The sequence below is a fragment of the Egretta garzetta genome, unplaced genomic scaffold (assembly GCF_000687185.1).
Source record: "Egretta garzetta isolate BGI_Z169 unplaced genomic scaffold, ASM68718v1 scaffold215, whole genome shotgun sequence".
Lineage (NCBI taxonomy): Eukaryota > Metazoa > Chordata > Aves > Pelecaniformes > Ardeidae > Egretta > Egretta garzetta.
In genome coordinates this window covers 5,752,770-5,763,922 of record NW_009259719.1, presented here as the reverse complement: position 1 = coordinate 5,763,922, position 11,153 = coordinate 5,752,770, and the positions used below count along the sequence as shown (strand labels likewise).

Below are 11,153 nucleotides of genomic sequence, written 5' to 3'. Positions count from 1 at the left end.
CTGCTGACAAGACTCCTTTATTGCTTGGGACACTGAGCGGACCTCATCAGTACTGTCTGTGCCCTCCGGGATGCCGGCACAGCAAACAGCAGGGAGGCTTCGGCAAGCTCTGGCAGTGGACAAAACCTTATGGTTTGTTGCACGCTAAAATTGGCAAAAACCAGGATGACAGGATGTAAAACACATATTTACAGTCACCCACTCTTTCAGCACGTGTTCCACTGCAATAGAATCCAGCATCTGCTGTTTAAGTTGAAAATTGTCAGTGTTCACATTTGGCACAGCAGTAACTTTGCATCTGTGGTCTGCAGTGAAACCAAGGAGATCCCAGATGTGAAAAACATGCACTTACGGGAAGGAACTGCACGTTCCACCTTGGAACATCAATAGCCTTGTGCACTTAAGAGAAGGAAAACACACAATTACAGCTTAAAAAATGCCACAAACATTTTGTAAATAAAACAGACTTCATTGCTCTTAGAAATAATACTGTGTCAGTTCCAACTTCGGCTGAAGCCTGCTGGGTATGGTCTGGAAGGTAAGAATGTGCAGCATGCCGCTTCTGAACATGCTAGGAGGCCGAGTGGAAGAGTCCTCACAAAGGAATGCAGCAAATAAAGGTAAGACATATGGAAACGTACACAGGAACAGGAACACAGTCTAGGAGACCTAGGCAATTCCAACACTATGCTTGCAATGATGTGCTGCTGTTAGCAGTATGCAAGTCACCTGACAGCAGCCCCAGTGTAGGAATTAGTCGTCAATAGTTGGCAGCCAGAAGGCCTACAAAAGAGAAAAGAACAAACGTTTTTTACAGAGCAGAACACAAGTCTCTCCTACAGCACACTGTAGGAGCTGATCACTAATACCTTCTATAAGCACACAGGCAGACTACCAAAGAGGCAGCAACACCCTCCAAGCAGTTGAAGGTTACAATCCTTGCTTAACACTGGTTTGGTTTGCATTATGCATTTTCCTGAGCAAGCCAATCTTAAACAAACCGAAAATACCAGCCATGTACAGTGACCTAAAGAACTCGTACTTCTGTATGCACACTCGCTCACTGCTCTGCTTTGACATGTGTGCCCACGCTGGCTTGCCAAGTGTGCTGCCCCGCATATCCACCTGCCAAGGTAAGGCACAATCAAGGTGCAACAGACAGGGGCCTGGCCCTCACCAGAGTCCAAGGCAATACCCATCAGTGTCACTGAGCCTTCTCAGATTAATTTCCAAAAGGGTCCAGCACCTCATCGAGCTAGAAGAAACATAGAACACTTTCCTTACCATATTGGAACATGCGCTAGCAAAAGTCATGAATTTTGGATTGAACTGCAGGCAGGTTATAGGACCTGTGTGTTTCCCATCCAGCACAGCCACCTTCATCCCACTTTCTCCATTCCAAACATGAATCTTCCCATCCTCCGAACCTGCAGGCAAGAGTAGAAAACAAGATATGCAAGATACATTGGAAAGGCCAGCAGCGAAAATGAAGTACATAACCTTTTCTGTCAGAGAACTGTAGGAAAAAGCATGCCTCATCTTCATAGCTTAACCTTTGAAATCCCAAAGTATCGCTAGGGCATTTACCCAACATTGCTGGAGTTGGCACATCTGAATCCAAACAGCAGGTTTCTATCTTTGTGCTGCAGAGACTCAACTATGCAACACAGCACAATGCTATTCTGGCAAAGAGGTTAACAACCACGGTCACCCAGTAGAAAAGGAGAGCTGACACCATCCAGCCAAGGAGGAAAGACCCTCACCAACTTGCACCGATGTGCAGGAGGCCAAAGGCTGGGTCTAAGAGTCACTGTGCACATAAGTTGTCAGAGTTGTCAGTTCAGACACAGAAGGAAATAAATGTTTCACTTGGAAGACACAGAGTCAAATCAAAGGCTTCACCATTGAAGGTAATCAGATTTCAATGCACTACACCAAATACCAGAAGCTTCACTGGAGCTGTCAACTCTCCACATTGCCACAGCAGGACAGGTATTTCACTATAAAATAGCATTTTTCAAACTCTGGGGCTGGGCACTTTTATAATTCAATACCGTTTCCATCTCATTTTACACAGAATCCCTAATAAAAATGCAAGGAATTTTGTTATACTTCTGTACTTATATGTATAGCCTTGCAGGGAGGAAAAATTAAGAAGCTCAGTTACAACTTAATCATATGTAAAAACTGAACACAAGTAAGTGTTTTGGAGGGTCTCCCACGATAGTTTTCATTTGGGAGGGCACAACAGGAAGGTAAATATGTGCAATAAAGTGCTCTCCAGATACAGACTAAATAAAGAACTACTCCCTGCCCCACCTTCTCTGCAACTGGGAAGTTCTCCACCAGAACAAAAAAACCCAGTGGTTTTCCAAGACCATCACTCATCCAGGAAAACTGGGGATCAGAATACTAATTACCACACAAGGTTAAACATATTTGACATACCAGCCAAATAAATAGGAACAAAAAAACTGCTAGGAGAGGGCAGTGCCACATGAATGAGTCTGACGTGTTCATGGGTCCTGTTGGGCAGCAGAGTGACTGCAGCGCTTACCTTGAAGTGCCCAACCTGCAGCACCAGGCTTTACAGGAGCTGCAACTGCTTTTTGCCACCCACTTCACTCAAGAGTCCCTCCTGTGGGGGTGAGGAAGGAGGCCTGAGCCAGAGGAATCATTCAGGGAGCCATCAAGGCCGATGCCTACTGTTTTCTAGCAAGGGTTAAGCAGAGCTTTTTCCATGGACATGGGGATTTATAAGAGCCACATGAACAAAATGCAGCTGTCCCAGCGCATGGGCAGTGCAGGAATGTCCCTAGGAGGTGTACAAACACACCAGGCTGTGAGACTGATTGTCTCAGCACAGGCAGGTGCCTTGTTCATCAAGTAACGGAGGGCAGGGCACAACATACAGCCCCAAAGCATTTTCAGAGGCAGCACATGAGCACATCCTACCCACGGAGTGAGGATCATTGACATAACTTATGTGACAGATCTCCACACATTACAGTAGTTTGCCAGTTTCTTATCTTTTTTGGAATAGTCTTTATATATAAAGGAAAAAATAAAAGTCTTCTTGCAGGCTTGTTTACATTTCAGTCTAGAAAATGCTAAGTAAACTAACGAAACAAAACTGTCGATGCAAAGAAAGCTTACAGCAGCACTGTATTATTTAAATACATCCGGCTTCTCAAAACAGACACAACTTTAGTCCTACATAACACACCTAATTTCAGAGCAGTGAAATTCTTTCAAAAAGAATTATCTTACCTATCATGATGAACTGGGAGTCTGGTGTGAATGACGCCTCCAGCGTGACAGCCTTGCTATTGTTATAACCCTATAGCACAAAACAGGAGAATACATAGTAGAGAGCGTGCCCACAGTAATCTCGCAACCAAAGGGCACCTGCTCCCAAACCAAACACCAAGTTTCAAGCAGGTTACACAGGCAACGTGCTCACCCCAAATGTATGCAGGACAGCTCCTTTAAAGGCATCGATCAGTCGAATGAACCCTCCATTAGTCGATATGAGGATGAGTTTGCCATCATTACTGAACTTCAGACCTGTCCACTCACATGTTCGATCATACTGCATTTTAAACGTAGCAAATGGCCCCTTCAAAGAAAAAAAGGAAAATATTATGTAGACTCTCTACATTGCTGCTAACAAGAGTCTGTTTTTAACCTTAGCTCAGGAAAAAATGCAAGATTTTTCAAAAGAAAATCCTTAGTCCTAAGATACCAAAGGAAAGTGTCATGGCAAAACCATGTCACTACACATGCAAGTTTCAGAGAAGTATGAAACCACAGTTTGCACAGCAAGAGAGGACACAGTAGGGTGTTTCAATACCCAATAGTCCCGTACAGTACCACATTCAACAACAGAAATTAATTTAATGTAGGATGAAGTTTTCAAACAAGGCTGCTACTTGAAGTTAGAGAAACAGCTTGAGCCAGTGTTATCGTCATCTGACTTTTTGAAAACCATGGAACTTGGTGCTTAGTCAGTTCAGCTGCCCACCCAGTTACAGTTTCCTTTGAAATTTCCATCCCTTCTGACAATCCTGGCTCCTGCTTTGCCAGTGTTCTTCCAGAATAAGCAGCAAGGAAAAAAATCCAAACCACCAAAATCAAACAAGAAGTCTAAACAAGAGTTTGGAACACATGAAAGAGTTAGCGGAAGTAAACTTTAACATTGGTTCAAGAGTGGATTTCAGGATTTGGTGACTGCACGTACCCCTCTCTCTCTGCAAGAGGTGTACTTACCAAAACCTCTGTAGGTGCCAAATAGGCACCCCAGATAGTAAGCTGGAGTAAAAATCCAGCCTCTGAGCACTGAGTTTAGACTACTTCTTGCAAGCGAAGAAGTGTAAGAAGTGAAGTTAGGGTAGCTGACCTTGTCAAAAGAACGGAGATCGTAAAGCTTCACCATTTCAGAATTGACTCCAGCAGCAAAAATCAACCCTTCTGGGTCAAAAGAACACACAGGCTTCCCCTGGAGATGCATTAAACCCTGGAAAATAGAAGTTGTCCAAATTATTTTGCAAAACTGATGCTCACATTTCTACCACCACCCTTTGAGCCCATTGGGAGCAGGACAGCATCCCATGGGTGGAAGAACTGAATTTCAATTGTAAATACTGAGAAGGTTCAGAAGTCAGCTTCTCAAACACAACTCTGACTACTTCAGGTCATCATATGGAGCTTCCAGTTTGCTGCAATGACAAAGTTTACAGCAGAACAAATCAAGACTTCATTTGAGCTGTCATTCACTCAAAAAGTACCCAGAGAAGGGAGGATGATGTGAGTGTAATAATAACCATACCAAGCAGTGCCACAAAGCACTGCTGCTGGGATTGACAGCAACACTCTAACAATTATGGTTTGGAAGAAGGTGTAAAAAAAAAAAAAAAAAAAAAAAAAAAAGGTATTTTGAAAGTAGAAACAGCTCCAGTGAACACCACTGCTGAACTTCCCATGCCTATTTAATAAAAACTCATACCTTCTGGAAGCCAACAGACCTTACATATTAAAAGTGACAGACTACTATCAGTGCTTATTTGTAATGTTAACTTTTCCTTAACTCACACAGTAGGGAAGACTTGAGAAGATTTGTAAAAGCCAACAAGGTACATAATTTTCTGTATCCTGATTGACAGGTCTGTGCATGTTAGCCAAATGTCTTGATGTAACTGTATGCACATAAATAAACAACTTTGCTTAAATCAACAATACATTGAAGAAGTTTCTGCATTTCTGAAATACCATTCTTCTCTAGAGAACTCTGCATACTTTACTATTCTCTCCCATTTAGGTCCGCTTCCCCTGTGATCTCTGAAGGCTAGGCAGTAAGCTAGCAAATACTAGGGGCCCTCTCAAGTGGGACAACTCTGGTTCCCCGACAATATTTCTAGGCACTACTGCTGCCACCTCATGGGAAAATTGAGAATTACAAGTATCACTTCCTCAATCTGTTTCCCAAACTTTGGTGGATGCAGCTTCCAGTTACCAGTCTTAGTTTTACCATTCTTACAACCTCGGGCATTAGCATAAATCACAGAACTGCTACTGAATTTACAACCCTATTTTATCTATAGCAACTCTGAGAATGAGATTCAGTCCAAGGGAAACTTACACGCTGGCATTAAAGGCATACTCCCAGAGAACGGCAAAATTAAGATTTCTCGTCAGAAAAAGCTTGGGTTCGAGAAAGATTAAAACAATTTTGTTAGAAATGTAACCTTTTCTTCCTTTTGCATTTACAGTTACATCCTCTGGAATAAGTAAATAGCCCTCTCTCATAAGCAAAATGGTCCCAGTGAGCTGGGAAAATATGAGAGCACAAGACTACATGTCCAGATATAGGGACAAAACAGCTCATCACCAATAAAAGGTGGAGATTCTACTCCTAATCTTTCATTCCTGACCCTGCTGACAGCTCTGGTACTTTTCTCAGCCCACACAAGCCTGCTTCCACTAAAAAAAGTTCAGTGACCTATTCCAGCTCACAAATAGGTGTGATTAACAGCAAACGTGATGCAAGGAGGGAGTAGACCCTGCTGTGTTACTTTAAATTAGCAGATTCTTCATCAAATTTAATTGCATCAAGGCATCAATTTCAAACACACTATAAACACTCAGATAAAATGCATCTCAGTGCCCCTCCTGCTGCCATTCCCAACCCAGGAGAGATGCTGGCTAAGAGAGGCCTCTCTGCATGGGGTAGCAGCCTGATGAACAAGCTGATGACACCCAGCTCTTCTCTCGTTTCATCAGCTGCGGGTGTTATTTCTTGCTCTTCCCAACACCTCTCCAGCAGAGACATAGGTGAAAGTGTGTGGTGTTACACAATGCGACATATATATTTCACAAAGATTTGTGATCAAGGCTCCTTCAGCATTCCAGGAAGGTGTCAACACTAAATCAGCAGCATACATTCCTGGCAGCATTCTTGCTTTATAACAAGCACGCACCCATTTGTCATCCTTCTAACTGAAAATGCACATGAATTTGATATCCTACCTGGCAATTTGGAGAGCGGAGATCCCAAAGTCGAATAGTTTTATCCAGGGATCCAGAAATAAAAGTATCATCCACTGGAGACATTGAAAGAGCAACCACTCTGCAACACAGAAGACCACACGCATCAGAGACACACAAAAGCAGCATGTCCTACCCCAACAGCTGTGTACAAGCTCATAGTTGCCATTAACTGTTCTACAAAGCGAAACCCAAAGTGAGTTAACATAACCCAAGCTCATTACAATCATTATTTAAATTTCTCCTTACTGTCCCCAAAAGCCACATCTTACCTTTTTGTATGTCCTGGGAAATACCGAATGTATTTGTTGTCATGCAGGGAGAGGTATCGGATTGTATCTAAAACCATAAACAAACCATAAACTTTATTATACCATAAACTCAATGTTATCTAGAAGTGGTCACACAGTGAACTTGCTCCCCACAGCAACAGCAATCTCGCCACAGTAAGTCTGGTCATTGGATTTCAGCTCAGACTTTGAAATACAATCAAGTTAGAAACAGACACAAAGCAACTTGGTTTCCAAGGCAGAACTGGAAATCAAGCACCAGGAAAGGTACTTCCCACAGTCTGAAGACATATTACATCTTAAAAGCAAACTGTCATGTGATTTATGCAAGTTAATTGCAAAGTTGCTAAAACTTAATACCAGTAGGTTTTATTCCATTATTCTCACAAAATTGAGAGTATCAAATTTACAAAGTTGATACTACCACTTTTTTTTTTTTTTGCTATACAGCATGAATCTTGTTGTCTTACCTATGCACACATCCAGCAAGTAAGTCTCAAACTAAACAGTAAGCATAGGAAATGTGGAAATGTGTGAATTCTAGCATTTAGCCATAGGGGAGATACAAATATGAACTTCAAAGCCAGGACAAGACCATTAAAAAGTAGCAAATCTTTCTTCTTTTTCTAAATCTGACAATCAACAGCTTCACACATCCTCTGCACTTTGAGCAGTTAAGCTTTCAGAAGAGGACAGTCTAAAGCTTAGTCCACTTAAAGCAATCTTTAAAATATATTTAATAAATTGGAGCAGCACCACACCATTTCTCAAGTGGTAATTTTACTCTTAGTATGGATGATCATACCAAGAGTAGCCCAGAATTCTGGAAGATGCTGTTAAGACTTTCTCCCAAGATTAAAAGAAATCCTTGTAAGAGGAAACAGTTATTAAAGCACAGAAGCCACTTTTTAATCTTTATGTACAGATCCATCTGAGTGATGAAATGTGAAGAGCAAAGTTAAACTTCTGATATCTGAAAGCAGCATCAGCAAAATCCCTCCTCACACTAGTTAGAGGACGCTAGTTTAAGCTACTGCTGGATGGAAGAGATTGGCGTTATGCTGAGTCAAGTGTTGTCTCTGCTGTCTCTCTCTGAGACAAGTCCTGCTGAGGCTCTGAAGATGAACAAGAGCCAACAGGATGCAATACACACAGAGCATTTTAACACTCATAAAGGCTACCATGTTCAGAGCTTTCTGAATGGCTCATTCAGCAAAATTTAGCTTCTGTGAAAAAATGATCAAGTTACCATTTTTGCCTGAAGTTTCACATCAAGCTGAGATCAGAGTTCTAGACCACCCTCTGGTATTTGACAAGAAAACTAAAGCTCACTGATCAAGCTGCAAATACAATGCTGGTGACACACCATTCTGAAAGGCTCTAAGTGACCTGAGGTGACTCCACAACATAAAGCCCCAACACCAGCATCACATCCCATCATGGCCAGAACTGATATGCTTCAAGCATGCTGTTAAGACACATCTCTAGTTTTTCCTGGAAGAACTGTCCTTACCTGATTTTCAAAGCATTGATGCAGAATTTCATCTTCCTTTGCTAAAGAAGCACTGGGGAACTGTGATCCTTTGTGATCCTTTCTGTTGGCAGCGCTCTGTCCCAGGCAAGGCAGTGGCCTGTACAGTTATCTCCTGTACCGGGTGGTATCATAGACCCTCAAACTGTACAAACTACTACCTCAGCCTGGAATCAGGCAGGAGTATCTAGGTTCAAAGGTCTTGAGGAAATCTTCAGAAGTGGATCAGCAGCAACTCCAACACACAAAATGCTTAGGAGCAAGCACCAGCCCTGCTTGTAACACATTCCTGTGTTAATTTTCCCTCCCAATAGCTGCATTAGCAGGTTAAATACAATGCACCTTGCCCCAGACCACATGCATTAGGGATGACAGAGTATCTGGATGCCTACAGAACACACTGCTGGCTTTATTAGGCTTACGGTTCCTAACAGCCACAAATACTTTCACTCTCTGTCTTTTCCTTTTCTTCTAATTAAGCACGTATCATAATGCTATCCTGCAGGATGAAGACTCTTAAGTTTTGGTTCTTCAAAGGCTTACCAGTGCTTATAAACAAAAACTCACAACTCAAAATGGCATTAAAAATGGCTCATTGAAATGTTAATTAATTGTAAATTAAATAACAGCTAAGTCAGAAATGTGATGTAACAAAGTAATAACTTAATAAAAAAAAAAGTAGTCTGTGAAACAGACTAAAAAGGCAAGTTCCTCCCGTCACGCTTTTAATCCTGTTACACCATTAAATCGAATTCTGTTGGAAACTTCCTTGTTCCTCTAGTTTCAGGCCCAGCTTGTTCTAGTTTAACCTGACTTCCTAACTCTTAACTTCCATCTGCTCTAAATTCACACTCTCTTAAATTCCTTAAGTAACCCAGCACACACACAAGGTAGCAGTATCTCTACTGTCAAGCTCCATTTCTGCAAAGGAAAAACTAAAACAAACCCATTATTCCAGAAATTATTATGAGTTCACAAATGCAATGTTAAAACCCATTTATAAAGTGCTGTGCTAAGAGACTTGTTCACTGAAACACTCTCAGACACTGACTACAACAAAGTTGAGACAAAATTTGAAATTGACACTAGCTGTTTCCAACCTTAGGAAGTATTGCCTGATTGAAGAATTAATGTACCTATCTGCGCCAGTTCTTAAATTTGAATTTTAAAATAAACTCAAATATATTAACAGAGAGCCTGTCACGAAGCTCTAGAAGGCCTTCAATGTCACCGATTTACAGTGCAGCTATCACAGACACCGACTGTGGAGAAATGGCATGAAAATGGGTTTTTGTCTATTACACAGAAAAAACATATTAACTAACAGAAGCAAAGCTAGTCTCAGAAGAGCTCCGTGACCTCCTCCAAGCTTGGCTGCTGATCTGCTGCGTTACCTGAACTTCCTGCTCCCCCGCTGCATGTGGAGAATAGAAAACATCCCCTTCCCTTGCAGCTGACTTGTGTGTATATCAGACAGAGCTATGGCGTTTAGCCCACCAAGGCTGCATTGCTCCTTCTACCTCATTTCAAGTGTAAGAAGTTAAGGCACAGAGGCTGATGGCACTGGTATCAAAGAGCAAAGTGAACAGCAGAATCAAGAACCAAACTTTTATCACACTAACAATGTTTAATCCCTTAGTTATTGCAGCAATGAACAAAACTCACATCAGCATGCTGGAGGGAACATTATCGAGTTGTGCATTAGAGTTGAACATTAATTCTTCTGTCTCTGTCAGCACATTTATCACTGAAAAGTTGCTCTAATTTTTCCCCAGCTCTTTAGAGCTATTTATCCAGGCACGTAGTTTTAAGTGTGAGGAATTTAAATATGCTCAACTCCAGTGGATCACTTACCATCTATTTTGTTGGAGCTGTACACAACAGTGTTGGCAGCATGTGTGTATCTGATGAGGTCCACTCCATACTTCTTACTGTACAGCGTTCTCTTTGGTCTGTCAGAAGGAAGCAGAAATAATTGCACTCACTGCAAGAAAAAGCTCGAACTGAAACTCACCACATTAACACAGCCTGTTGTCCTTGAGATGTAACAAGATTGTTTCAAGTAGTCAGATGTTTTTATACAAAGGAAGAAAAGCATTTGTATTTGATTTACAAACAAGCACCTTGGTGCTTTCTCCAAGACCATCCCTAGGCATAAGGAGTTCCCTGTAACACCTGCAAAACGCACCTGTCTCCTCCAGTTTTTCCACATGATGTCTACTGTAAAAAGAACACGAGCTAGCATAACAAGCCCTTAATGTCAAGCAGCACTGCCTCATCCTTCCCTTGCTCATCCAAATATCTAATTCATCTGCTGCTTATTTTAGATTGAGAATAATTTGTCTTTTTGTTCTATGTTACTTCAAAACCCAGAACAGGGTTTAGAATAGGGCTTCTCTGTATTAACATGAACATGTATATATACACCAGTAGTCTAAAAAAGCAATGGTAACACAGGGACTCTCAAACTACTGGAGAATTGTATTCATAACCAATCTTAATTAAAGCATGAAACTCAAATGTAACATTTTGCAGCAGAATTAAAGACATTCTGGTGAGAGTGAAGACAACATGCAGAACGGGGTTTTTAGGGGTCTGGTAAGCAAGTGATGTACTGCAGTACTAGAAATTTCAACTGCAAAGTAAATGTAGAAGTAGCTGGTTAGTAAGCGTATCTTGCAGCAGCAGCAGCGCCTGTTTAAGCAGTGCAAGGTCTCCACCACCCTCCTTCCTCTTTCTTCCTCAAGTGGGGTAGCACAGTGGTTTCGAAGCTGGGCAGTCAACCAACA

At 41.7% G+C, this 11,153-nt stretch overlaps 1 protein-coding gene across 1 annotated transcript; it reads right to left on the bottom strand.

Annotated features, from left to right (window-relative positions):
• Positions 1-6: 6 nt before the first annotated feature.
• WDR82 (WD repeat domain 82) lies at positions 7-10,643 on the bottom strand. Its single transcript, XM_035894666.1, has 9 exons — positions 10,553-10,643; positions 10,219-10,344; positions 6,816-6,882; positions 6,526-6,625; positions 4,400-4,516; positions 3,464-3,619; positions 3,271-3,340; positions 1,285-1,427; positions 7-783 (listed from the first exon to the last, which is right to left on the bottom strand). Exons 1-9 carry the CDS (start codon positions 10,641-10,643, stop codon positions 754-756), a joined length of 900 nt encoding a protein of 299 aa, XP_035750559.1. The 3' UTR covers positions 7-753.
• Between the last annotated feature and the right edge of the window lie 510 nt (positions 10,644-11,153).

Excerpts from the sequence above, each read along its gene's own strand:
- WDR82 (XM_035894666.1), bottom strand. The coding sequence starts at position 10,643 with ATGAGGCAGTGCTGCTTGACATTAAGGGCTTGTTATGCTAGCTCGTGT. Across the intron at positions 10,345-10,552 it reads GGAAAAACTGGAGGAGACAG|TGCAATTATTTCTGCTTCCT; the intron begins GTGCGTTTTGCA and ends TCTTGCAGTGAG. Across the intron at positions 3,620-4,399 it reads ATCTCCGTTCTTTTGACAAG|GGGCCATTTGCTACGTTTAA; the intron begins GTCAGCTACCCT and ends TTTTCTTTGAAG.